General features: G+C 37.0%; 1 protein-coding gene across 4 annotated transcripts; it reads left to right on the plus strand.

Annotated features, from left to right (window-relative positions):
• Window positions 1-1,109: 1,109 nt before the first annotated feature.
• Window positions 1,110-26,744, plus strand: PCYT2 (phosphate cytidylyltransferase 2, ethanolamine). 4 transcript variants are annotated; one of them, XM_070937640.1, is made up of 13 exons: window positions 1,110-1,222; window positions 7,652-7,740; window positions 14,099-14,260; window positions 14,729-14,795; window positions 15,240-15,324; window positions 16,513-16,557; window positions 17,807-17,945; window positions 18,801-18,883; window positions 18,990-19,067; window positions 22,625-22,690; window positions 23,829-23,894; window positions 24,587-24,675; window positions 25,654-26,744. In XM_070937640.1, exons 1-13 carry the CDS (start codon window positions 1,143-1,145, stop codon window positions 25,772-25,774), a joined length of 1,170 nt encoding a protein of 389 aa, XP_070793741.1. In that variant the 5' UTR covers window positions 1,110-1,142; the 3' UTR covers window positions 25,775-26,744. The 4 variants fall into 4 exon arrangements, with proteins under 4 accessions (XP_070793741.1, XP_070793745.1, XP_070793743.1 ...); XM_070937642.1 differs by lacking the exon at window positions 1,110-1,222 and adding an exon at window positions 1,902-1,949; XM_070937641.1 differs by lacking the exon at window positions 1,110-1,222 and adding an exon at window positions 1,922-1,953.

Genomic DNA, 26,744 nt, shown 5'->3' on the forward strand with positions numbered 1-26,744 from the left:
TCTAGCAGCTGCTAATTCATGTCCCAAAGTTGCTTTTTTTCCCCAAGAGGCAACTGGAGTTTCTTCTTTTTTCTTTGAAGACATTTTGGCTTCTTATCCACCAAGAAGCTTCTTCAGCTCTGACTAGAGATGGTGGGGAATGGAAGGATTTATATTCCTTGCAAGGCCTCAAAACCAGAGCTGTGTTCGTAGATGACACAAGAAGGATGGGTTGTTATACAAACCGTGCCATATTATCCCCTGCAAAAATCTCTATTGACTAATTAACATGCTGAGTAATAGGTTCTTTCAGATAATAATAGGGGACAATATAAATAAGAAGAAAAATTATGAGCAACTCACTCCTACTAATGCATGCTGACCTTCCTCATTTATTACATATTGTTTTTGTAATTAATCACTATGCTTTAATTATGTTCAATTTGTAACAATGAAAATACATCCTGCATACCAGATATTTTACATTACGATTCATAACAGTAGCAAAATTACAGTTATGAAGTAGCAACGAAAATAATTTTATGGTTGGGGGTCACCACAACATGAGGAACTGTATTAAAAGGGTCGGGGCATTAGGAAGGTTGAGAACCACTGGCTTAAATGAAGCGGAACTCTGTTCCTAGAATAGAAACGGAAATAGCATATCCCTTGGAAGCTTGCCTTTGTAGATCTACATCCCACTTTTTCACATTTTAGAATGTCTTAGGCACCTTGGAAAGGAAACTATCACTGAAACACCAATGATTGCTGGGTGTAATAATTGTGCGAAAGGTGATAATTCCACACACACACACACACACACAAAATGATGCATTTTCAAAAAGTAAGTTAAGAGTGAAATGGTACTGAGGGAAATTCCCCGTCCTCCAAATAAATTGCGGCCTGGACGGCAGAAAAATGCGAATATCTCCATCCGGCCGACCAGTTCAGCACCCCCTGCGCCGGCCGGCCCAGCGCCACCGTTTCAATCCGAGCGGCTTTTCGAAAGGGGCGGGGCCTCCGGGGGGACGTAGCGAGCGCGGCGGCGCTTTCGGCAGCTCCGGCTCCTCCCTGGTCACGTGGCGGGGAGGGGGAGGTCCTGGGCTAAGTGACAGCGGCGGGGTCGGGACGCCAGCCGTCTGTCCGGCACTCTCTCGCTCGAGATGCTGCGGAACGGAGCTGCCGGAGGCGCCTCCTCTTTCAGCGCCAGCGCCCGGCCTGTGCGCGTCTGGTGCGACGGATGGTGAGTGTCCCTTCCAGCGGAGAGATGGACCTTGTAGTTGGGATGCTAGCCTCGGCATTTCTATGGCAACCGCTGTCTAGGCGTCGAGGAACTGCCGCGCCGAAACGGGTCCCCATGGCAACGCCCCTCGCGCTTCCGCTTCGGTTGAACGGCTTCTCTTCAGAGGTTTCTCAACGGCCCCGTCCGTGCCTGGCTCCTGTGCTGCTCTCGGCCAGGCTCATTTCCTTCCCGCTTAAGGACTCGTTTATGCACACTGGGTTGTTGTTGTTGTTGTTGTTTTTGCTGCCAGGGTTCATCTGGGGCTACGGTCAAAGTTAGCGCGCCTAGATCAGGAGACTCCACCACCAGAGCTAAATTTACTTTAAAGCTATGATTGACGTGGGGGGAGGGAGGGGGAGGGGGACTGTGTGTGGTATAGGGTTGAATCACGGAAGTGTTTGCTGCAGCTCATTTGAAATTGCAATCTTTTGGCAAGCGCCACTTCAGCATTTTTGGTGGAGTCTTGTGGCACTCCTTCGTTTGGCGGGAGGAGGGGAGGGAAATGCTTGAGGTTTCTGTCTGCCAGATGTGCTCATTAAGGACAGAACCTGTAATGTGCCTGAACATGTGTGCGCAAGCAGTAGACATTAATAAGCAGGCCATTTGCATCCATTGAGTTTTCAAGATGAGCTGACTTCAAGGCTGCCAATCCCGTAGCCGAGCATTTGGCAGCAGTTCCAGTAGTACGGTAGGTTGGTAGCTGTGGTTAATATGTTCTTGTGGGATTTCTCTTTATCTTCTGACTGACTTGTTTGTGAAACAGTCAGCTTTTTAATAAACGAATTAACCCATATGAAAGGACTGGGTGTACTCTTCCCTGTACTATGTCAAAAGGACTTTGGAGTTTAGATAGGCTTATAAACACGAGATGCCCACAAAGACATACTTTGAGATGATTAAACATTCTGGGAAGCTACCGTGTTTAGTCACGAAACACTATTTGCTTTTATCTACTCATGATTTTTATCACTGGCGTAAATTAACTTTTATTGTCACCTGTCAAATTGGCCTAAATTGTATTTGTAAATGGGTAGGGATGGTATAATAATGGTAAACCATTGCAAGAAGTAATATTGCTCTCCCAGAATTTTGTAATAGCTTGTATTTCCTGTTCTTTCCTGTCAACATATATAAAGTCAACTGCATGACTGTTGGAATTCAACATTTTATAGAATTGCAGTTTCTGTGACTATCTTTCTAACATGAAGACTGTGAGCCAGTTTCAAAATTATTCTCTTTTAGTTCTGTTATCTTCCCAATCAATATTTAAAATTCTAAATCAATAGACAAAATCTTGGTTAGTCAAATACTGTTTGAATAGAATTATTTGCTTTTCTACAGCAATTGTTTAAACAAACTATTCGTTATAGTTTTCAGTTACTGGTCAAATTTGTAGTCTGTTTTATGAGCAGATAATTTGGCAGTTTCACCAGTGTAGTGCCATATAAAGTGGTGTATAAGTTCCATTATACTGAAATGATAATTCAAATTGGAGAGTACCTCATGGAATTATTCTGTACTTGCCTATAGTTTAGTAGAGAAGTATTTTTTTGTACTAAAGGTAAAGGTTCCCCTCGCACATATGTGCTAGTCGTTCCCAACTCTAGGGGGTGGTGCTCATCTCCCTTTCAAAGCCAAAAAGCCAGCGCTGTCCGAAGAGGTCTCCATGGTCATGTGGCTGGCATGACTAAATACCAAAGGCGCATGGGACACAGTTACCTTCCCACCAAAGGTGGTCCCTATTTTTCTACTTGCATTTTTTATATGCTTTCAAACTGCTAGGTTGGCAGAAGCTGGGACAAGTAATGGGAGCTTACCCCGTTATGTGGCACTAGGGATTCGAATTGCTGAACTGCCAACCTTTTGATCGACAAGCTCAGTGTCTTAGTCACTGAGCCACCATGTCCCTTTCTGAGCCACCGCATCCCTTTTTGTATTAAGTTTACCCAACCAATTTTATCTTCATAATCACATTGGATTTTAGAGCTGCTTCCACCAAAATTGTTATCTCTGAAAGTAATATTTTTATATTTTTATATATACTCTTACTATAAAAAATCTAAGTAAAACAAATTTACTCCTATTCATTACTATCACTTTTTGTAGTTATGGTGATTTATGCAGGATTATTTCTTTGTAATAGTTTATAATACAATCCAACAATGTAGACTTCTTGGCATCTTTATAAAACCCTTGGTGGAAAAGTATTTCAATGTTCCCTAACATGTTTACTTAGTAATGCCCTGATCTTGTTAGGCCTACTTTCATTCTGAATCAACCAAACAGCCATTCATTTCTTTCTAATCCTAGCTCAAAATCATCATATCTTATCCAAATTAGCATAATGGTGGCAATGCTACATACACTCAAGTTATTCTCAGGACTGTAAATTAGACTGGAAAATCAATTTTAAAAAAACATCCTAGTAAACAACTTCTGCATTGTCATAAAAACAACATGAGTGTGTGCCAATAGTTGCTGGAAATCACTTAAGTTGAGGCACAGCAATATATTGCATTTGGATTTGTGCAAATAATTACTATTGGAATGCCTGAAACAATAACTGATTAAAGATCAACAGCCATGGAATTTCTTAACAGCAGCAACATGAAAATTTCCTGGTTTTTTTTTTAAGAAAAAAAAAAGGAATAAGATAAACCATTCAGTATTTATTGCCTGAAAACACGATAAAGGAAATATTTAAAATTATAATCAGTCAAGAGTAGAGTGCCATTTGGGGGGAAAAAAGGTGATATATTGGATCTACTAACAAGTTGAAATCATAATGGTAAATCTAAGGATATTCAAACAGTTTACTCAGATTTCAATGAAGTATCCTATGGAGTTTCCACATGAAATGAAAATCTATAGCGAAGGGACCTTTTAGTTTTTTGTAAAATAAGTTAGAAAGGAAACAAACTAGTTGGGAGAATGCCACACAAGGAACAAAATGGAATCAAACAATAGGAAGTAATCAACAGCTTCATGATATCAGGAAGACGAAGGAAAATAAAATTGGCAACAAGATATCATAGAAAATGTATTTATTTATTATAAGCATGTGTGAGTGAATCTAACATCCTGTAATACTTGGAGGATTTTTTAAATTGCAAATGCTACTAATATCAGCCATATCCCAGTTGACTTATAAAAGAAGGGGACAAATGGATCTGGAACTGTTCCAGAAGTTGTCATGGAAACTGGATTTAGAGTCATATGACTCCTGGAAGATAACCCCTGGGAACGCTGGCACTAAGGCTCTTCTGAATTGTCATATGATAGGTGTGGGCCCCATTAGAAACTGCTTGGCATTTGCTAACATCTGGGCTACAGCCAAATTAAACCTGAAGGATTGAAGTTCTCCTCAAACTGTATTCTTATTTTATTAATATGTAATCCATCTTTCCACTTACACACTTTTGTTTTTAGCTTAGAAAAAATAATTTGTTATTTTAGCAAAATAAAATATCCTGTATTAATTTATTTAGGCACATTTAATTGTAGAATGCTTTCATTGTTTACTCTTTCTAGTCATTATCAATCAGAGAAGCTGTACTAAATAGAATAACAGAGTTGGAAGGGACCTTGGAGGACTTTTAGTCCAATCCCTCTCTTAGGCAGGAAACTCTACACCATTTCAGACAAATGGTTATCCAATCTCTTCTTAAAAACTTCCAGTGTTGGAGCATTTACAACTTCTGGAGGCAAGTTGTTCCACTGATTAATTGTTCTTACGGTCAGGAAATTTCTCCTTAGTTGCAACTCTCCTTGATTAGTTTCCATCCATTGTTTCTTGTTCTACCCTCAGGTGCTTTAGAGAATAGATTGACTCCCTCTTCTTTGTGGCAGTCCCTGAGATATTGGAACACTGTTATCATGTCACCCCTAGTCCTTCTTTTCATAAAAGTAGACATACCCAGTTCCAGCAACCATTCTTCATATGTTTTAGCCTCCAGTCCCCAATCATCTTTGTTGCTCTTTTCAGCACTCTAGAGTCTCAACATCTTTGTTACATCTGGTGACCAAAACTGGATGCAGTATTCCAAGTGTGGCCTTACCAAGGCATTATAAAGTGGTATTAACATTTCACGTGATCTTGATTCTATCCCTTTGTTTATGCAGCCTAGAACTGTATTGGCTTTTTTGGCAGCTGCAGTACACTGCTTGCTCATATTTAAGTGATTGTCCTCTAGGACTCCAAGATCCCTCTCACAGTTACTAGTATTGAGCAAGGTACCACATATACTGTACCTGTGCATTCTTTTTCTTGCCTAAATGTAGAACCTTACTGTTTTCACCAGTGAATTTCATTTTGTTAGATAGTGCCCAGTGTTCAAATCTGTCAAGATCCTTCTGTATCTTAAGCCTATCTTCTGGAGTATTGGCTTTCCTGCTAGCTTGGTGTTGTCTGCATTTGATGAGTTCCCCATCTATCCCCTCGTCCAAAAAATTGATGAAGATGTTGAAGAGTACTAGGCCTAAAACAGAGCCTTGGGGTACCCCACTGCATACTTCCCTCCATGTAGATGCAGTTCCATTGAGAACTAAACGTTGAGTGCTGTTGGTCAGCCAGTTACGAATCCATCTGGTGGTGATGCTGTCCATACACCTATGGCAATGTCATTTTTTCCCTTTAATATTGACCCAAATGCATTTAAGATAATTTTCGTCATTGTTGTGCTCTATTTCTGTAGAAATGTAGTTATTTCTTATATAAAGTGCAATTCTATCTCCTCTTATTTGGTCTATTTCTTTTAAATAATTTAAATCCCTCTAGCTCTATGTTCCATTTGTGGGTTTCATCCCACCAAGTTTCCATAATGGCAACAATATCATATCCGATATTGAGAAATGACAAATGAGAAATGTAATTGTGGAAACTTAGATTTTATTTGAGCTGAATTTTAAGCTAACCAAAAAAATGTGCAAACCATCTATTTTCTTTCATTAGGGAAATTTTAAAAACAACAGAAAAAAGGAAAGGGCTTATAAATGTGACAGGATTCAAGATGCATTTTCACCAGTCAAGCTTAAATGGAATTTGGGAGTAATAGACTATGGATATGTACTTTGGATTCTATCTGAAGCAACTCTTTTTAAAGCTATACTAGCAATGTCCCAAAAATTGTTAGGATAAGAAATATGTCGTCAATTTTACTTTCTCAGTTTTGAAAATACCCAATCGAATTTCCATCTTTAGCTAAGACACTCACATCCATTGGTAGGTGGAAAATAGAAGGGAGGCAAAAACTGGGCAATATTTATATTTAAAAAGCTTATTAAGAGGCAATAGCCAAATCAACGTAGAATTGTCAGTGTTATGAACATACCATTACAAGGAATGAGTCCAATGTCTATTGAGTTTAAAAAGTTCTTAAAGAAATACATTTAAGATATTAAGTATTTTGTGAACACCTTACAACAGGAGTGTCAAACTCGTGTCATCACGGCGTCATCACATTACGTATTGTGACTTTTTCCCCCTTCACTAAACCGGGCGTGGGGGTGGCCAGCACGTGATGCATCTGGCCTGCGGGCCACAAGTTTGACAGCCCTGCCTTAGAAGGATTTTTTTTCTTCATTTTCTTTTCTCAGAATTTCTGATAGCTGAGAAATTGATAGGATTTAAATATTTTTTCCCATTTAAATGGCCGTTTCCCATTCACTCTATGCTTTCTTTACTCATCTCCATTTTTCTCTGAATAAGGAGACTGAATACACCCCCCCTCTAATGCCTCTAATCCTTCAGTTCAATATTATTGATACAGCAGAGATAATGAGAATTTCTGCATTTACCACAATTTTAATTTTTCTTTCAGATCAGAAAACTATTTTCAAATTCTAAGTATATTTGGACTTTTTACCTATGGCTCTTTGGAAATACTGTAAAAGTATATCTAAATTTATTGATAATATACATACTTTCCATTCATTAGAAATCTAGACTGTAATATTATTATTATAGATGCTATAGATGCCTGAAGTCAAAATTTGAGGTGCAGAGGAATGAAAATAACAGAAAAACCAGTAACAATGGATAAATTTCTAGTAACATAATCGAAAATAAATTTACAATTTGCTGCTTGTGAGTAGTCATGTGAAGTAAGGGGAGAAAGGGAAGGGAATGGCGAAAGAGCTTCACCATTGCAATGCAAGCTCCACTCTTTTTGTATGTGCTTCTTGACACTGTACAAAAGGGGCAGGTGCTGAAAACTAATAATTCTGTAGACACCACTAAAAAGCAATATTGATGGTACAGTGAGTAAATTCTTTGTTTTTGAGGACTGTTATGTTCTATGAATACTAATGGTGGAATCTTGTGAAAACAAGCATTAACATGCCTTTACAGAAGTTCCATTGTTACTTTTAGTTTTGTTTGTTTCTTTGTAGCTATGATATGGTGCATTATGGACATTCCAATCAGTTGCGACAAGCTCGTGCAATGGGAGATTACCTGATTGTGGGTGTCCACACAGATGGTAAGGAAACTGCATTACTATTTTCCTTTTTAGAAGTCTGATGCCTCTGAATACTTTCTAAAATTGTGATTTGTTTGTTTGTTTATCCCGCCTTTATTATTTTTATAAATAACTCAAGGCAGTGAACTCACACTATACTCCTTCTTCCTCCTATTTTCCCCACAATAACAACCTTTTGATGTGACTTGGGCTGAGAGAGGGCCTAGCCCAAAGTTATCCAGGCAGCTTTCATGACTAAGGTGGGACTAGATCTCACAGGTGCTCTACACTTTAGGCCTAATTGGCTCTTATATTCATTTCAGGTAGTTTGGTCTAGTGATTAAGACACTAGGCATAGAAACCAGGTGGTGACTTTGAGTCGGTCACTCTCTTTTATCCCATGATATGAAGTTTAGGCAACAAGCTGGTTGGTCATATCGCAGTTAATGGATCAATATTCAGTTCATCAAAAGGAGAAAAAAAAACAGACCATGCACTTGTGAGAAAATCTAGGAAGAAAAAATAAATTCTTTCGACCAACATATATATTAATCTAACCTGATATTGTCACCTGTGATCTACAAGACTCCATCCCCTCCAGGGATTTATTTAGATCTTGACCTATATTGAATTAAGAATTCAAGTGGCATGGTCAAACTTCAACTGGAGATAGGTTGATGGTGTAAAACCTGCAATCTCTACAAAATCTTGGGTACTTCCCCAAAGATCTCTCCAAAATTTTGAGATGAATTATATTTTTAACATGGTGGAAAGAAAAAATATTAAATACACCAAGACTAATCATAACAATTAGTTCAGTTCAATTACTATTATTATTATTATTATTATTATTATTATTATTATTATTATTATTATTATTACTACTACTACTACTACTACTATTATTATTATTATTATTATTATTATTTTATGTTTTTTATTTTTTTGTCCACTTTTCAGAAATTAGTCAAGATAGGTCAGTCAAAGATCATGTGCAATCCTTGGTCTGCCAAAGTTGCTCTTTCATGTTCTTCGTATTTGTTTTCTTTATTTTTTTATTAGATTTTATAAAGACATTACAACTGATAGCATGTGATAACAAACTTACATATAACATAGTGTAACACCATTATAGGAAATAATTCATAAATAAAGGGAAAAGACTAATGAACTATTAGAGGAAATATTACTGGAGGAAAAAAGGAAACTGAAAAAAAAGCAAAAGAAATATATAGAAGAAATCAAAAGTTAAAAGCAGAGTAAAAAGGAGTCCAAAATTTTTAGTTTCTGCTTCTTTTATACTCAAGAGTCTTAATCATGTGTTGATATAAATCATTAAAATTTAAAATTAAATATAGACCACATGGTATCATCTGGTCTGATCTTGTCTCTGTTGAAACAAAATTAATTCAAGGGCTGAGTTTTACATATTTCCCTGAAACAACATTTAGAATTTGATACACAAACGTCTTTCCAGAAGAATATAGTCATTACCTTTGTAGCATTCTAGACAAATTTATCCAAACGTCTTCATAAATTGTTAAATTCCAGTTTCTCAGAATATATTTTAACTCGCTGACATTTTTTAACATTAATTTCCTGCCTAGAACTTGGTTCAGCATAGTATTATTATTTAACCAATTACAGGTAGTTTCTGACTTACAACCATTTATTTAGTGGCCGTTTGAAGTTACAATGGCACTGAAAAAATGACATAAGACCATTTTTCATACTTAGATCGTTGTAGCATCCCCATGATCGCATGATCAGATTTTGGATGCTTGGCAACTGGCATATATTTATGACAGTTGCACTGTCCAGGGTTCATGTGAACACCATTTGTAACTTTCCCAACAAGCAAAATTAACGGGGGAAGCAGGATTCACTTAACAGTGCTGTGATTTACTGAACAACTGCAGTGATTCACTTAACTGTGGCAAAAAGTGTTGTAAAATGCAGCAAAACTCACTTAACTTCCTTGCTTAGCAATGGGCATTATGGTTTTAAGTTGAGGACTACCTATAGTGGACATGAACACAATGTATGCATTAAAATTCTTCCAAAGGTATTGCATCTCCAGCATAAAATGAACAAAAGCCAAGCTTTTTTAACAACTTTTGGGAAGTCCTATGAGCCTGACAAATTATTTTTGCTGAATTAAATTGGTTTTTAAATTGTGTATAACATATTAAAACTATTATAACTCTCTGCCATATTTCTTCTTTATTATTCAAATTTATTTTTATTAACATTTGCTAATAATACATTGTTGATTAAATCTCTGTAAATGCTTTTTTCCCAATATATATTGAAATGTTAGAGTCTGCTGAGGCATCAGGATCAAACAATGAAAACAAAAGTTTTTGTGCTCCTCACTTAACAACTACCTGTTCAATGACCATTCAGATTTGTGATGGCCTTGAATGAGTAGTACTTACGACTGATCCTTGGAGCTTTGACTAGTGCAGTGTCCCTGTAGTCACATGATTGAGGTCTGGTGCTTGGCACCTGGCTCAAAATTACGATATTGCAGCATCCCAGTCTCATGGTTGCCATCTACAATCTTCCTTGCCAGCTTCTGATAAGCAAAATCAATGGGGAAACAGCTGTAACTTGCAGAAGGTGATCACATTACATCCTCACTTAATGACCTGTAGTGATTCACTTCATTATGGCAACTGAGAATGCTGGAATTGCCATCACTAAGCAGTGTTGTCATGTGACATCATGCTTTCCTGCATCATTTAATGGTAATTCGAGTCCCAATTGCCATTGTTAACCAAGATCTACCAGCATTGCTATTTGGCTGTATTAGATAAGTTACAGTACATTCCTTTTGTAATTTGTCATGTTCTCGTCATATGCTAAATTAAATTAGATTAAATTAAATTAAATTAAATTAAATCCTTTTATAAAACTTTAAGGGTTTTGAAATTGTCTACTTATTGCTTGCTAGTAATCTCGTTGTTAGCCTAAGTTCTCCCTCCCCACCCAAAATCTTCCAGAATTTTTAAATAGGCATAATCCCACAATGTTAGTTTTTTATGAGAGTTGAAATCAAACTTTTTCTTTCTAGCAGAACCCACCTTATGACCTGAAAAAAATAAAACGAATAGCAAACTCATATAATTCAATAGCTAGAATAGAAATGTAGCAGGACCATATAATAGCTTTCAAGTTCAGTCCATTCTTTTCATCCCACTATTTTACTGAAGTGTGCCCAATTATATTCTTTAAAATCAGGTAGGAAAGGGGGAAAATTGTCTAGAGCTTTTTTTTTAAAGGGCTTCATAAACTCCCAACTGAAACATGACAAGGACACAGAGAACATTTAAAAATGGGGGTAAAGGGAGAGATATGTTTTCCCTACCTTAAATGTATTTAAACCAACATACTCAATAATGCTCCAAACCAATTCCTATTATAGGAGATGGCTGGATTCATATATCTTGCTAAGCTATTAATTTTAACTATTGTTTATTGAGTTGATAGGGTTCACACATTGCAATAACTTTGAAGCAGGAATAGTCATCCTGTTTGGATCCAAGAGCCATACTTTCATTTTCATTTTTCTTTTCAGCTGCTGAGGGTCATACATGGACCATGATACTGACATGGTGACACCATCAGAGGGTTAGGGTTAGTAATTTTCAATCCTTTTTCTTTTTAAACATTTTTGACAGTTTGGATTTTTTAAGTGAAATTGATATGTTAAAACTATTTTCCAATGTGGAAAATTACATTGCTGATTGTCTTTAATGTGCCACCAAATTTTAGTGGCATGACATTTGAGGTATTCTGTGAATCTGCAAAAGATTGCCATCAACTATACTTTTCAAATTGTGGAGCATTGTAGAGCATACCCAATACACTGAACCAAATCAAAACAAACTACATTTCATCTTAGAAGAACATGGTTACACATTGGATTGATTTTAGTTTAGCGTGATTCATCTTTCTTGGAATTATTTAGTTTAATGCCCTAAGAACCTTAGTTCTTAGTAATCCTCTAATCTGAGTTCATTCTTAATATTGTTAAACTTAAAATAATAGACCCTGTAGAAACAGATGCTGGAGGTTTTAGCACTTTTTCTCCTGAAGCTATATGGGTCTTCTTCACATCCCGGCCCTATGTTAGTTTTCAGGCGGAAACTTGGTAATTCACAGTGCCACAGCCTACTTTCTAGAGTCACCTCACTAGCATTCACCCCCTCATCTCAGTGCATGAGAGATATATGGCTCTGACAACATGTGCTCTCTTTCTAGTGAGTGAAACATGAAAAGAAAATTAAATGCAAAAAATTGAATAATTTTAATATTGCACGTCCTTGTCATGTAGCTCAAAAATATGTAACAAGATAATTCATCCCTTGCTCTCTCACCCTTAGGAGATAGACCAATCTTATAAGATATGAACAAAATCAAACTTTATTAAAGAAAGAAAATATATGTTATAATATCTATAAGCTATTCAATTTTAAATGTCCCCAAGTGCCAGAGTTTAATAATGAATGAGATCAGTTATAAAACGATTTAGATTATGGAAAAATAGTCTTATTAAAAAGAACATTTACATAAGAATTGTAATACTCCCAGCAGACCACAGGATTTACTAGTTTGCTACAAATAAGCATTTTACCACAATTACAAGTATGTTGCTGGAAGCTTCAAATTAATCATTAACGATCAGAAAGATTCTAAAATTATTATCTCATGCACAAACTGAGGATATGCATAAAAGCTGAAGTACAAATAATTAACAAACTTGTACAAAATAAAATTAAAAACCAGGACACTTTAACACATAACGGAAAGATTAAAAAATGCAACATTCCTAGCTAAATCTTTTCCTGAAACAAATATGCATATACATATACATACACATATACATGCAGGAAAAAAGATATAAAGAAACATATAAAAATGGCTTCCAATCTTTTCCACACCAGCTATAAGTACAATTATATATTAACTTCTCTCTAAAGTTACATCATAACTCTCTTCTTTCTATAATCTATCCTGTCTAATCATCAAAGCCTAAAAAATAAGGGTTTTTTTTCTTTTTCTTTTGGCAAAAATCCATAAGGGATTTAGATATTGTATTTTCTCTAATCAAACAAGTCAACTTATCCCTTTCAGCAAGTTCTATCATCTTTCAAACTTTGTGCATACAATAATCTCACTGCAAAACAGTGCTCCTTGGCTCTTTTTTAACTATTTATCCATCAGTCCCCAGAGGAAAAGTTCAGTCTTTGAAATCCTTTGAATCACTGTATATACATATTTGAGCCCAAGGCTTTCTAGCTTTTTTACACATCCATCAAGCATGATCAAAAAAATTGTTCACATTTCCAACATAAATTTGAAGAATATTTATACATTCTGGATCATTTTTCTTGTGCCATATACCAACCCTACATCATTTAATAAAATTTCTAAAATTGTAACATAAATTTCAGTCATTTAAACCACATATTTTCACATTGTTAGATCTGTATATTATTAACCAAAATTGAAGCCTACTTTATCCTAAATTCTTTGACTTTCTTCTATTGCAAATTTTATTAAAAGTTTATACATTTTAGCAATTGCTAAATGAAGATATTCATCATTTATATACAATTTCATTTCAAATTCTGCCTTATATTGTTCACTGCAATTAATTATTATATGTATTTTAAATCTTTCTGATAAATATAAATAAGAAAACCATTAACAACTATGTCCCTCTGTCATTAGTTGTTCTCTTTATTTTATTTTATATTCCTCTTGAATTGAATACCTTGCTCCCTGAGTACTTCAACATATTAATTCTGAGGCTGCTGCAGAGTTAAACAAAATCCCAGCTTCCCAATTCTTGGCCTATAGCTGTTTTCCCTCCTCCAGTTCTTCCTTTGTGTTTTAAAAGAATTCAGAATTTCTATCCCCAGAATATAGGGAAAGACTGGGATATTTCTGCATCTGGGTGTCAGAAAATCATGACTCCTCAATGAAATATGGTTTAACAGTCTGGCATATACATTGGTATTCACAATGTGTTTGGAAGATTTTGTATTTTTGGATGGTAATGCTAATAGTAAGCTATGTTATTTTGCCCAGAATAATCAATATTTAAGTTCTGTACTTGGAATATTCATATTCATTGTCAAGAAAATTGATACTGTACCCTACTCAAGCTTCTTTCTGAATGAGCAATATACAGTGGTTAAACAAGCATAAATATATATGTCCCTCATAAAATAGTATTTTTTATAAAAATTAAATTATTATAAACAATTGGCAATTGTCAATTGTTTTTGGGAAATTAACAGTGGCATGGAATGTATACACAGGCCTGATAATCACCTTTTTTTCTCTCCCTTTTTATACTAAATCATAGGTGAAATATCCAAACATAAAGGCCCCCCTGTCTTTACTCAAGAAGAAAGATACAAAATGGTGAAGGCCATCAAGTGGGTAGATGAGATTGTTCAGGGAGCTCCTTATGTCACAATACTGGAAACTCTGGATAAATACAACTGTGACTTCTGTGTACATGGGGGTGAGTACCAAAGTTTGATGTACCCACTTATCTCTTTCTCTCTCACTACATACCTACCTAGCTACTAGAAGTCTGTTTTACAGGTAAAAATAAATGGTACATTTATTTTGCTATCTTTGTTAATATACATTATCCTCATTTTTTGTGCAACTGGTATAACGTAATAAAGCTATACAAGTATGGGTTGATAATAGTACAACGTGTCTTGCTTTTGAGAACAGAAATATAATGGAGATCAACACTGCTTGCAATTCTGCAAGTCAGGTTGTGCAGCCTGAGCCTTCCTACAGCATTGCTGGATTGTAGTGATTATCTTCAAGACTGAGAAAGATAACTAGCAAAAATCTTTCTTCACTGTTAAACAGCTTGCATACTTGTTTACTATAATTAAAATGCATATTATAGGAATTTGCTGATTAGACTACCTAAGCAGCTCCTCCAATTTATCAGCAGTGTTTTTTTTAATAGATGACATCACACTTACTGCAGATGGCAAGGATACTTATGAGGAAGTGAAGAAAGCTGGGAGATATAGGTAAACCCCTATTTATGTTGTTCTGCTCAAAAATCCTGAAATGCTCTGTTAATTTTTTTCCATTGTATCCATAGCTTGCTTCTCCTCTATAAGTTTTGAATGTTATATTAATTAATATTATATTGATCTGGTTTTGTCCTTAGCTCTTATTCAGCTATGAATAAGTGAAGATTGCAAATCCTTTAATTCAAAAGCCATGGAATTTATTAGTAACCTAACAGAAAGGATTGAGGAGGGAAACATGGGAAATAGTAGGTTACTGTTTAGTGTTCTGTATCATTAACAGTTATGAAGGTTATTTTCTTGTTTTAAAAAATAAGGAAAAAAATGAGTTCGCCAAGATACTCTCAGGCAAACAAAAAGATTTAGAAGGAAGGACTTTGCTAACATTGTGAATAGTGGATAGCAAAATTCCCATTTTATCTGAATCTTGTCTTGTTGCAGAGAATGTAAACGCACCCAGGGAGTGTCCACTACAGATCTGGTTGGCCGGATGTTGCTTATGACCAAGGCCCATCACAGCAACATTGTAAGTGAAAAATGGCTTAGCGAGTTCCAAGATGCTCCAATTCCTTCAATACTCTGAACCACTGATGTAGGGATGCTTTTTGGATCAGAGAGCTTTTGAGTTTCTCAGATGAATCTTGGGGAAGTTTGTAAGCTGTCTGATTATTCTTTGACATGATTCCAGAATTATTGCTGTTTGATACAGGCAGCAGACACCAAAACAAAGTAAAAGTGTTATGTTTAGGGAAGTGCTATTTGAAGTGGATACGATACGCGTCAAATGTGCTGCCAAGAAGGAAAGGAAATAACTTACCATTGAAATGTTATTATGTGGATCATCACTTAAGGGTTGGATTTGGAAAGAGGAGGTCAGGTTGCCTTACTTGGCAAATGGGTCAAGATTTAATTTAGGTCAATGGCATTTATATATACATGGAATAGTGCTTAAATTATGACAGTTTACTAAATGGGCAATTGGGCTAAGAATATATTTAGTCTGTTTGTCTCTGGGGCTGAAGTTGGAAGACCATACTGTGCTTTTGAACTGTTGCTGAGTTAGTTTCTAAAAGTATGTAAAGTATCTGTCCTTTACACAGCCAGGCATTTCATACTATGAGGTCAATACATTTCACCTCATTAAAGCAGGGAGGCAACATAATTCACTCTGTGTCTCCTCTGGCTTCATTCCACAGTTCCAGTAGCCCTAAGAGGGCTTGGAATGGTGTGAATAAAAGTAACATGGCGGTTTTGCTTTCCTTTAGGCAGGGGAACAAAGTACACATTGTCTTGTAAAGCTCAAGGTGTGGTTAGAACAAAGCATGCTTTTAAAGTTTTGCATAACTACCTTTTTCAGTTGAGAGATTTTCTTTACATGGGTGTAAAATGTTTAATGAGAACTGGTTTAGTGTAGAACCTGGGTGTCTTAAATTCTAATCCTGCCTAAAATACAGAAGCCATCTGAGTATCTTATCTCTCAGCACTCAGAAAGAAGGCAGTGGCAACCCACTTCTAAAAATGCTGCCAAGAAAACTTCATGGAGTTGTCCATGTAGTCAGCAGGAATCAGCACTAATCTCAAGGGGGGTAAAAGTGAGCAAAGTTGAGGAATGGCAGGCCTGCTATACCTAATGTAGAGTTCCATATGTTCTTTTCACTTGATGGATGGGCCACTGAAATGTCTTTACCATTAATATGTTTCTTTTCTATTTTAGGCTGAAGAAACAGATTATCGGAAGCATGCAGATAACCTAGGAAAGGTAAGACTTGGCACCAGAGGCACATCACAAATGTGATCTTTTCGCCGCCTTCTCCATCTCTCCTCCTCTTCGATGAAGTCATTCTGAGTTGTAGAAGCAGTCCCAAAGAATGCCACCTGGTGGAGCTAATCTTCCTTTCCACTTTGAACAGTTTCTAGCACTTACTATGCATATATTAAATACATAAGTCAGAACAAAAGAAGACAGAGGGTATGGATATGTAAAATCTTCTAAAATGTAGACTATAAAATAATAAATATTAAATAAAAATAACAAAACAAGTCCTTTTGCACAATATTTTCACCAATGGGCATAATTCTAACTCTATGGAATCCTCTGCCTTCCTACTCCTTTTACTGAATAACTTTATTGTCATGCTTCAAGAGGGTAATCATGGTATAGAAGTAGAGAGGTTAGCAACCTACTGTTAGCTTCCACTTTTTATAACTTCTATAGGGTTAAAGTATCAATGCAGCAATATATATTGAACTTTTTGTGTAAAAAATAAATGCTATTGCCACAATGATACCATGCTACTGTAGTTCAGTTTGAATTTCAAATTATATGAATGCATTGTTTCAATTGAAAAGCATAAAAATGGGCAATGGAATTTGAAATACAAGTAGAAATATAGGAAAAACTCATTTTGAATATATTTAATTTGATGATAAAGAAGTTATTATGACTTCAGTTTTATATTATTATTATTATTATTATTATTATTATTATTATTATTATTATTATTTTAATTTGATTTATATGCCGCCCTTCTCTGGAGACTCAGGGCGGCTTACAATGCGTTAAGCAATAGCCTTCATACTTTTGTATATTTATACAAAGTCAGCTTATTGCCCCCACAAACTGGGTCCTCAATTTACCTACCTTAGAAAGGATGGAAGGCTGAGTCAACCTTGAGCCTGGGGAGATTCGAACTTGCAGTAATTGCAGGCAGCTGAATGTTAATAACAGGCTATTAGTCTGCTGCGCCACCAGGCTTGCTGTGAAGAGTTTTTAAATTCCTTTAATTGGTGTCAATTCTTTGTGATTATGACCTTTAAATTTATATATATACTTAGACTGGTCTGTTAACTTTTTGTAGCAATTACTGTATCAGTGTTGCTTAATATATAAGTAGATTTATTAGAATTATTTTTTAACCTACTATTTAATTCAAATTGCATTCCTTATATTCAAAGAGTACTAACTCCAACAGCTGCAAAAATATTGAAGATGTTCTTTTTTTCTCCAGTGCCCTAAAGGTCACAGTCCCTGGACTGGAGTTTCTCAGTTCCTGCAAACATCTCAGAAGATCATCCAGTTTGCATCTGGCAAGGAGCCTCAACCTGGAGATACCATAATCTATGTGGCAGGCGCCTTTGATCTTTTTCGTATCCTAGATTTGTTTTCTTTGGGGAAGAATGGAATTAAGAGTTTCTTGCAGCAAATTAGGAAGTCCTGATACCTGTTTTTGGAACTGCCTATACTTCATATCTTAACCAGTTCTTCAGGTTGTTTTGACTTAGAAATGCTAAATCAAGTTCTTCCAGTTAGGAACTTAGGCGAACGTAGCTTTATCTAACAGTAAAGTATACTTTTAGCTGAGAATTCTTAGTGATTTTTCCAAACTTCAAAAGAATTATAACCAGGCATGTTCACTATCTCTGTAAAAACCTTGTATGATAAGGGATTTTATTTTAATCTAGGAAAGTAATGTGAATAAAGTGACACATATACTGTAGCCTACTTCAAGAAAATGGAATGCTGCTTTTTTCAAGCTGTATTATGCCCTCTAGTGGGAAAACTCATCCCAAATAATACCCTCTTAAACAGAATTTGCCACATCTATCCTGCCCACCACCCACCCACCCCAGAATAAATCTGGCTCTCTGTCTCTATTTTGTAATAGTTACTTTACTCAGCCACTATTTTGTGCCTTACCCCTCAATCTTTAGAGAATGCTGGATGAATGTCAATTAATTTTAGGTATAAACATAGCTTTAAAAAAACCCAGGATGCAGATGCTAAAGGTTGCAGTATAACAAGCACTAGCCAATAGTTCCTGCAATCAATTCCAGATTTTTTTCTGAGCATGAGCCTTGTCTAGTTATTGTAAGTCTTGTAATCTACAACTATTGTGAGCTACTAAGAAAAGAAATAGAGGGCTTGTGAAAAGGAAAAAACTTATCTATGTCTCATTAGCTTCATTTAATGCCCAAGGTTTGCTTTCTTAATGTATACATTAGATGTGGGTCATGTGGATTTTCTGGAGAGAGCGCACCAAATAGCAAAGCGGCCTTATATCATTGTTGGACTGCACTTTGACCAAGTGAGTATCAGTTCTGTATGGCTTGGTTGGACGACTACTTACTCATTTTCACTTATTGGGGAGATGAATGTAGTATCTGATGCTAATTGCTATAATTTAATTACAGGAAGTGAATCTCTATAAGGGCAAGAACTATCCCATAATGAATGTGCATGAACGAACTCTCAGTGTTTTGGCCTGTAGAGTGAGTATTTGGCTGGAATCATTCTCTTCTAATTGGGATATAAAGTGAAAGTAAAGCAAATATAGCTAACCATCCTGAAGTGAAACAGGTCTGGCTTGGTTGATGATCTAGTGACCCAAGAATATTGCCTTAAATTCAGGGGTGAAATCTAAAATTTTTTGCTACCGGTTCTGTGGGCGTGGCTTAATTAGTGGGCGTGGCTTGGTGGTAAGGTAACTGGGAGGGCGTGGCTTGTTGGTCAGATGGGCGTGGCCAAGTCAATGTCACTTCTTTGCCCTTTTTTAACCTACAAAACACAACACAACACAACACAACTGGCTCACCCACAATGTAAAAGCAGCTGTGCTAGACCTAAAATGGCCCCTGCAACAAGCAGGAACCTCACATAGCCACAAAAAGCCCAAAAAACCAGCTTTCACACTTTACACACACACAACACAACACAACACAACTGGCTCACCCACAGTGTAAAAGCAGCTGTGCTAGACCCAAAATGGCCCCTGCAACAAGCAGGAACCTCACACAGCCACAAAAAGCCCAAAAAACCAACTTTCACACTTTACACACACAAAATTCCACATACAGCTTTGTAAGATTTTGTGTTATTGTGTAGTTAGAGTGAAACACTACAGAAACACACTAAATCTCAGAAAGCTGCACAAATATTATTTTATTTTAATTTATTTTTATTTTTATATAAAAGCAGTAAATTTAAAACTTCCTAAACTTTAAATGGCTAGGTCTAAAAAAAGAACAACTAAAAAAAAACCCAATTAACTATTTTTATAAAGCTCCCAAAGGGGAAAAAAACTTACCCAATAGAACAAGGGTCTCCAACCTTGGCAACTTTAAGACTTGTAGACTTCAACTCCCAGAATTCCTCAGCCAGCTTTGCTTTGCTGGCTGAGGAATTCTGGGAGTTGAAGTCCACAATTCCCTGCCTGCTTGATTGCAGGCGGGGAGATTCAGTTGCTTGCTGATGCAATCGATTGCAGGGATTACAGCAAGGTGTTGCGACCAGCAGCTAAAGTAAGCAAGCTGAGGGGGGGAAGGGGAGGGATTTTTGCTACCGATTAGCAGGCAGAGCCATTTAAAAGGAAAAAAGTTTTTTTCTTTTACATAGCTCTGGCAATCCAAGCTGAGTTGCCTGATTAGCAGGCAACTCAGCTGGGATCGTCAGAGCTTAGCTGGTCAGAGCCATTTAAAAGAAAAAAAAAGGCTCTGATGATTGTGCAGCTCAGCTGGGCATGGGGGCAGGGGCAGGGATTTTTGCTACCAGTTCTCCGAACTGCCCTCCGCCATCGCTACCTACTCGCCCGAGTCGGTCTGAACCGGGAGCATTTCACCCCTGCTTAAATTCCATGGAATAACTGTAGAGCAGGGGTGTCAAACTCAATTTCATTGATGGCCACATCACGGTTGTGTTTGACCTCGGGGGCGGGGAAGCAGCTGGAGTGGGCGTGGCTAGGGTGGGCGTGGCCAGCTTGATGTCACTCGTGTCGGGGCGCCTGTGATAGCCTGAGCTTTCTGCCAGAGAAAACGGGCTCCCAGGCTCTGTTTTTGGCTGCAACTGCCTCCTGCAACTGTCTGTCAGTGAAAATGGAACTCGGGAGGGCTGTGCCCCACCTGAGCTCCATTTTCGCTGGCAGAGGCACTGCAGGCCAGTCCTTCGTTGTTGCCAGGGCAGCCCCATGGGCCAGATCTAAGCATGCCACGGGCCCCTGCTGTAGAGTAAAAACAAATACATTTTTAAAAACTGAATGTTTCTCAAGAAAAGAAAGCACAGATTCTCCTAGATTTATAACAGTTCATTTAGTGATCATTCAAATTACAATGGCATTGAAAAAAAGTGACTTATGACTGTTTTTCAGATTTATGACCTTAGTAGTATTCCCATGATCATGTGATCAAAATTCAGGTGCTTGGTAACTGACTCACACTTATGACCATTGCTGTGTCTTGTTAGCACCATTTGCAACCTTTTGACAAGCAAAATAAATGGAAAGCCAAATTCACTTAACAATCATGTTACTAACTTACCAACAGTGGCGATACATTTTACAATTGTGGCAAGAAAGGTAATAAAATGGGGCAAACTCACTTAACAAATGTCTTACTTAGCAACAGAAATTTTGGGCTCGATTGTGGTCTACCCGTATGTTCTTTAAACTTTTCCAAATTCACAAATTTTTTAAAAACAAATAATGAAATAATGATATGATGGGGTTCATGATATTTAAGTACCTAATATTTAAGAAAGGCTAATGGGGAATAGAATGGTGCATTTACAAGTGCATTTACCTGCGACCATAACTGAGCCCAAAATTTTTATTGCTAAGTGAGACAGTTGTTAAGTGAATTTTGCCCCATTTTACAACCATTCTTGACACAGTTGTTAAGTGAATCACTGCAGTTGTTAAGTTAGTAACACTCCTGTTAAGTGAATCTGGCTTCCTCGTTAACTTCACTTGTCACAAAAGGTGATCAAATGACCCTCGGACATTGCAACCATCATAAATATGAGTCAGTTGCCAAGCGTCTGAATTTTGATCACATGACCTTGGGGATGCTGTAACAGTCGTGTGAAAAATTGGTCCTAGGTCACTTTTTTCAGTGCTGTTGTAACTTTGAACGGTCACTAAATGCACTGTTCCAAGTTGAGGACTGCCAGTATCTTTGTCAGGAGCTTCCTAAGCATTTTTTTAAAAAAATTATCCTACCTTTTTTTCATATACAGCTCAACTTTTCCTATTTTGCCCACAACAACAGCCTTGTGGGATGAGCTGAATGACCATGACTAGCCCAAATATAGCCAGCTGGTTTTTCATGCAGAACTCAGAGTCTTCTAGTTTTCTTAAAACCTATATTTTATCATTGGGGTTTTCCTGAGTTCCCTGAGAACTCGTTTGTTTGTTTATTAGACCTTTATATTACTTTATAAATAACTCAAAGCAGTAAATATATCTAAAACAACATCCTCCTCCTATTTTCTCCACTACAACAACCCTATGAGGGGGGTTGGGCTAGGATAGAGTGACTGGCCCCAAAGTTGCTGAGTCGATTTTTCATGCCTAAGGCAGGACTACGGTTTCTAGGCCAACTCCTTAACCACTATACCAAAGTGGCTCACTCTAGACATTTTATAAAAGAGAGACTATTTTTCTCTGGTGGAACTTATAGAACAGGAGTCCCCAACCCCCCGTCTGTGACCCAGCCCATTGGGAATCAGACCATGCAAACGGTGTGAAGCTGCATTTGTGCAAGCAGCTCACTTGCATAAAACCATTCCCTCTTCCTTCCACCACCAGCAGTCCACAGAGCTGGAAAGGTCAGGGACCCCTGTTTTAGAAGACACAGATTTCAATTATTACTTCCCTGAACTATAGCCCTATTAGCACATGCCACAAAAATAAGTCTCATTATCTAATGGAATCTTTCAATGCTCCATTTGTCTCCTAAAATCTTACTTTTCAAAATTCACTAATTAAAGCAATAATTAATAGATGTGTGGACCGTGTAGTTATGGCTGGCTTTTTTTTTCTTTTCCTTGTCTTTAGTATGTTTCTGAAGTAGTGATTGGAGCTCCCTATTCAGTCACTGCCGATCTGCTCGATCATTTCAAGGTGAGGATGTCTGACTTTCTTTCTTTCTTTCTTTCTTTCTTTCTTTCTTTCTTTCTTTCTTTCTTTCTTTCTTTTTCTTTTTTTCTTTCTCTTTCTTTCTTTGTCTGTCTGTCACTCTGTCTCGGTCTATATATTACTAAAATTCTTAGGTCTGATTAATGAAAAACTTTCAAATTGGGCAAAATGATACATCATGGGGCAACAATTTTTGAATCAACATACCTTAAATGGCTTACAGAATGCATCTGGGAACCATGACTTCCATGAAATTCAGCAAAGTTATGACAGCTTCAGTGCTGCTGCAGTCAACAGCAATCACACGATTGCCATTTCCCGAACTCCCTACCAGCCTCCTGCTAGGAAAGTCAATGAGGCAGGAGGTTGGAAATCACTCCTATTCTCACAATTTTTGCCCACCCATAGTCATTCTGTTTCTCTGTTTAGGTGAGGAAATATCTCTGAAACGGGTTGTGTAGAGTACAGGTAATCTTCAATTTACGAACACAATTGAGCCCATAATTTTGGTCATAAGTCATTGTAATAATAAGTCAAGTCACCACATGATTGGATTTGATTTTATAGTAGTCATTAAAAGTTATTAAAGAGAAGTGATTGTTAAGCAAATCAAGTGATCATAAGTCCAAATCCAACTTATCCAGTGGGTGGTTTTTGCTGGAAAATGGTAAAAAAGTTACAAAATATAATCACGTAACCATGGAAGTGGTGGAGCAGCCATAAATTTGAGGATGGGTCATAAATAACTTTTTTCAAGTCTATCACAACTTCAAGCTATATACACACACACTTATACACAAAGTTTTAGAAATATAGATCATAATGTTCTTAATGGTGGAAATAGAATTTCAGGTGCTGTTAAGCAGAATGGGGAAATAATCTATTTCTTCCAATCTTTGAAAATTGATAACTTGGACATAGCTTGAAGTGGATATGAGGTGAGGTGTCAACATCAGGGAGACAGTTTGGAAGTTATACACTTTAGAGCATTTGCCAAAATATAGGGGCTTCAGAAAGGGACATATTGCCTATATCATATAGGTGAGTTGTGCCTGCTATATTGTGCCAGCCTCCAGACAAAGAAAGACTAAAGAAGATGGTCATAGTTTTTCCTTTTGTATAGGTGGATCTTGTGTGCCATGGGATGACTGAGGTGGTACCTGACAAGGATGGATCAGATCCATATGAGGTAAGAATGATGGAAACCTATTTTTTCCCTTATTTGAGCCTCAGTTCACAATATATGACAGGGAAATAAATTTATTTCGGCATTTTTAAACCACTCTGTGGCCAGAAGAACAGTAAGAATATAGCTTATAGTCTATTTGAGCTATCAACTTTGTGGCCAATTGTGAATTGTCTCATTGCTATGCTAAACTGCAGAGTTCCTTCCTTTCTCCAATTCTAATTGTTTTATTGACTTTTTCTTTCTGCACTGCCATATATGCATCCGTGGAACTTTTTCAGCCTATTTGATACGAATTAATGCTGTCTTCCTGAGACTGGCTGAAAAGCAGCGGTGGCACCAAAAACACTGAGATTATATTTGGCTTTTAAACATCCTTGATTTGGATGGGGTTTGGGGGAATCACGTCTTATCATTGTTCCTGAAAATTGATGGTATAATTTCCTCCATGTTGAGATAGCACATCATGTCCTATAAAGTATTTAAAGTAGTTGGTGAAAGGAAAAAGAAGAAGAAAAGACACACACACCCCAAATCCAAGAGAGTCCTCCTAAACCCACCAATGTACAACATTGCTCTGTCAGTTGTAGTCCCATGTTAAATGGGACCCCTGGCCATCACTTCTGCTGCAAGAGTTTTTGTTTTCATTTCTCATTCATTCATTCATCAATTCATTCTATTCTCTGTATCTACAGGAACCTAAGAAACGTGGTATTTTCCGGCTGGTAGACAGTGGCAACAATCTCACCACTGATCTGATAGTGAAAAGAATAATTAAGAACAGGTTAGCTGCTTGTAATTTTGTGTGTAGTATGATAGGATTTTGATTCTGCTGCTATAAACTCTTCATTCATTGGACCTATCTTTTTATGACCCAACACTAAGCCTTACCCACAAAATAATTTTACATTTCTTACCCACAAAATAATAATTTACAGAAGGAAGAAGCTACACAGAATTATTCTGTTTTGTTTGGGAATATATTTTGATTTCGCAGTACTGAGAGCTAGAGTGAAAGTTATTATATTTTTCTAGTTTTGCTTTCATTCGGGTAGGATTGGGGCATCTTTAAACAGTTACCTAAAAGTATTAAAGTATATTAAAGTAATCCTTATCCAGTAGAAGATCATGTAGCCACCTTTGAATAGTTTTCTACTAAATTTGGTAGCTTAATTTTGAGGGCTGCAGAAATGTATTTTGGAGGTCATGTGCAGTCCACAAATCGTGAATTACCCACTTCAATGCATAGTTATACAACTGTGGTTCTGAAGATATATTTTTTACAATATCATGTGAATGCTCAAACTTTTTCCTATAGTTTCAGGTCTACATTAATATGTAGGTCACAGAATGCCAGGGCTGCCTGTAGTAGCATTGAGTTATATTCTGCTTTCCTTAAAAATAATCAATATTGCAACTAGAATACCTTTCACAAATTAGGAAGAAGACATGATAAATTCTTAATTGCTCAGTATTTGGATTTAAACAGGAAATTATGCTTTGGATTAGCATGGGCACTATCTTTGTATTGATCATTGTTTCTTAAAGAGCCATACTTTTCCTGAGGCCACTGTATGACCCAGGACCTTTGTGGATCTGAAGCAACCTTTCCTGCTTTCTGAATACCATACATCTGATTTGTAGAAGAAAATTCTTAGAAACAGCTCAGAGCAAACATAAGAACATCAGAGTTGCCCAGCAATTTGAACAAGTGCAATGAAATTAAATCTCTATACAATTATGGATCTCTTGGTTGTTGTAGGCTGGAGTTTGAAGCTCGGAATCAGAAGAAAGAAGCCAAGGAGCTGGCTGTATTGGAGGTCATGAAAAGAAGGGAGGAAGCAGCCCAACAGAAGCTAGGTTTAAGGAACCAAGAAAGTTAGCATGGGGAAGAGTGCTGCAGAATCCTCTTCTTCTGGACCAGCAAACTTTCCTGGAGAATAGGACACTGCTGAATTAGGCCTGTGGTCACAGTTTTCCTGGCTTAAGTAAATCAGTTGTCCATAGAGAAGAGCCAGGTGGATGCTGCTGTCTAGTTAATTGAGAAGCAATGTCTTTCCAATAACCAGTTTAAATTCTGATGAAAATTAGCAAACTTCTAAGGGTTTTATCTACTGGCATTCTTGGAACTAGGGAATTCTCTCAAATCATCTTCTGAAATTTAAACATCTCACAATATCTCTTTAATTTGTGCCTGCCAGAGATAATTTTCAAATATATCAAATCATCCGTTCTGGATTCAGAGTCCTTTGTAAAAAGCAATGGTTGCTAAATGCCATTAGAGGTTGTTCCTTTTCCAGGAAACAAGATGCAGCCAAACTTGCCACTATATTTCCCAGCTAAGCATACCTGGAAAGAAAGAACTGTAATTGTATACACTGCCTTACATCTGGTGCATTCAGAATCTTTCCCTATTGTAATTGTGGAAGGAGTTCAGTGGACTTCTCTAATTTCAGATAATGCTCTCCTTACTTTGTGTACAGATAAGTCTGTTAAGGTCCATAGCTAAGCAGGAGAGCTGCAGTACTAATTGCTACCATAGCACAAAAATACAGTGAAATCGTTAGAAAACTCACTGTGGCCAAAGTTACTTTTCAGAAGATCCATACTGACCACAAATTACATCCTGGAAAAGCATATTGTCCCTTGTTTATAAATGCTTTGTACTGTACTGTTAACTTTGGATGCTTTGGTGATGAAGCTTACTGCCTAAAGTTTCTTTCTCACACATGATGGGGAACATAGGAGGGCCACATATGAGGATGGGCTTCATTCTCACCCAAACAGGCTCTTTTCAATCTTGATCTTGTATATTTTCAGCCATGGATATTAATAAAATCTTAATAACTAGCA

This window comes from Pituophis catenifer, unplaced genomic scaffold (genome assembly GCF_029215685.1).
Source record: "Pituophis catenifer annectens isolate HBS135680 unplaced genomic scaffold, rPitCat1.0.hap2 SCAF_2, whole genome shotgun sequence".
NCBI lineage: Eukaryota > Metazoa > Chordata > Lepidosauria > Squamata > Colubridae > Pituophis > Pituophis catenifer.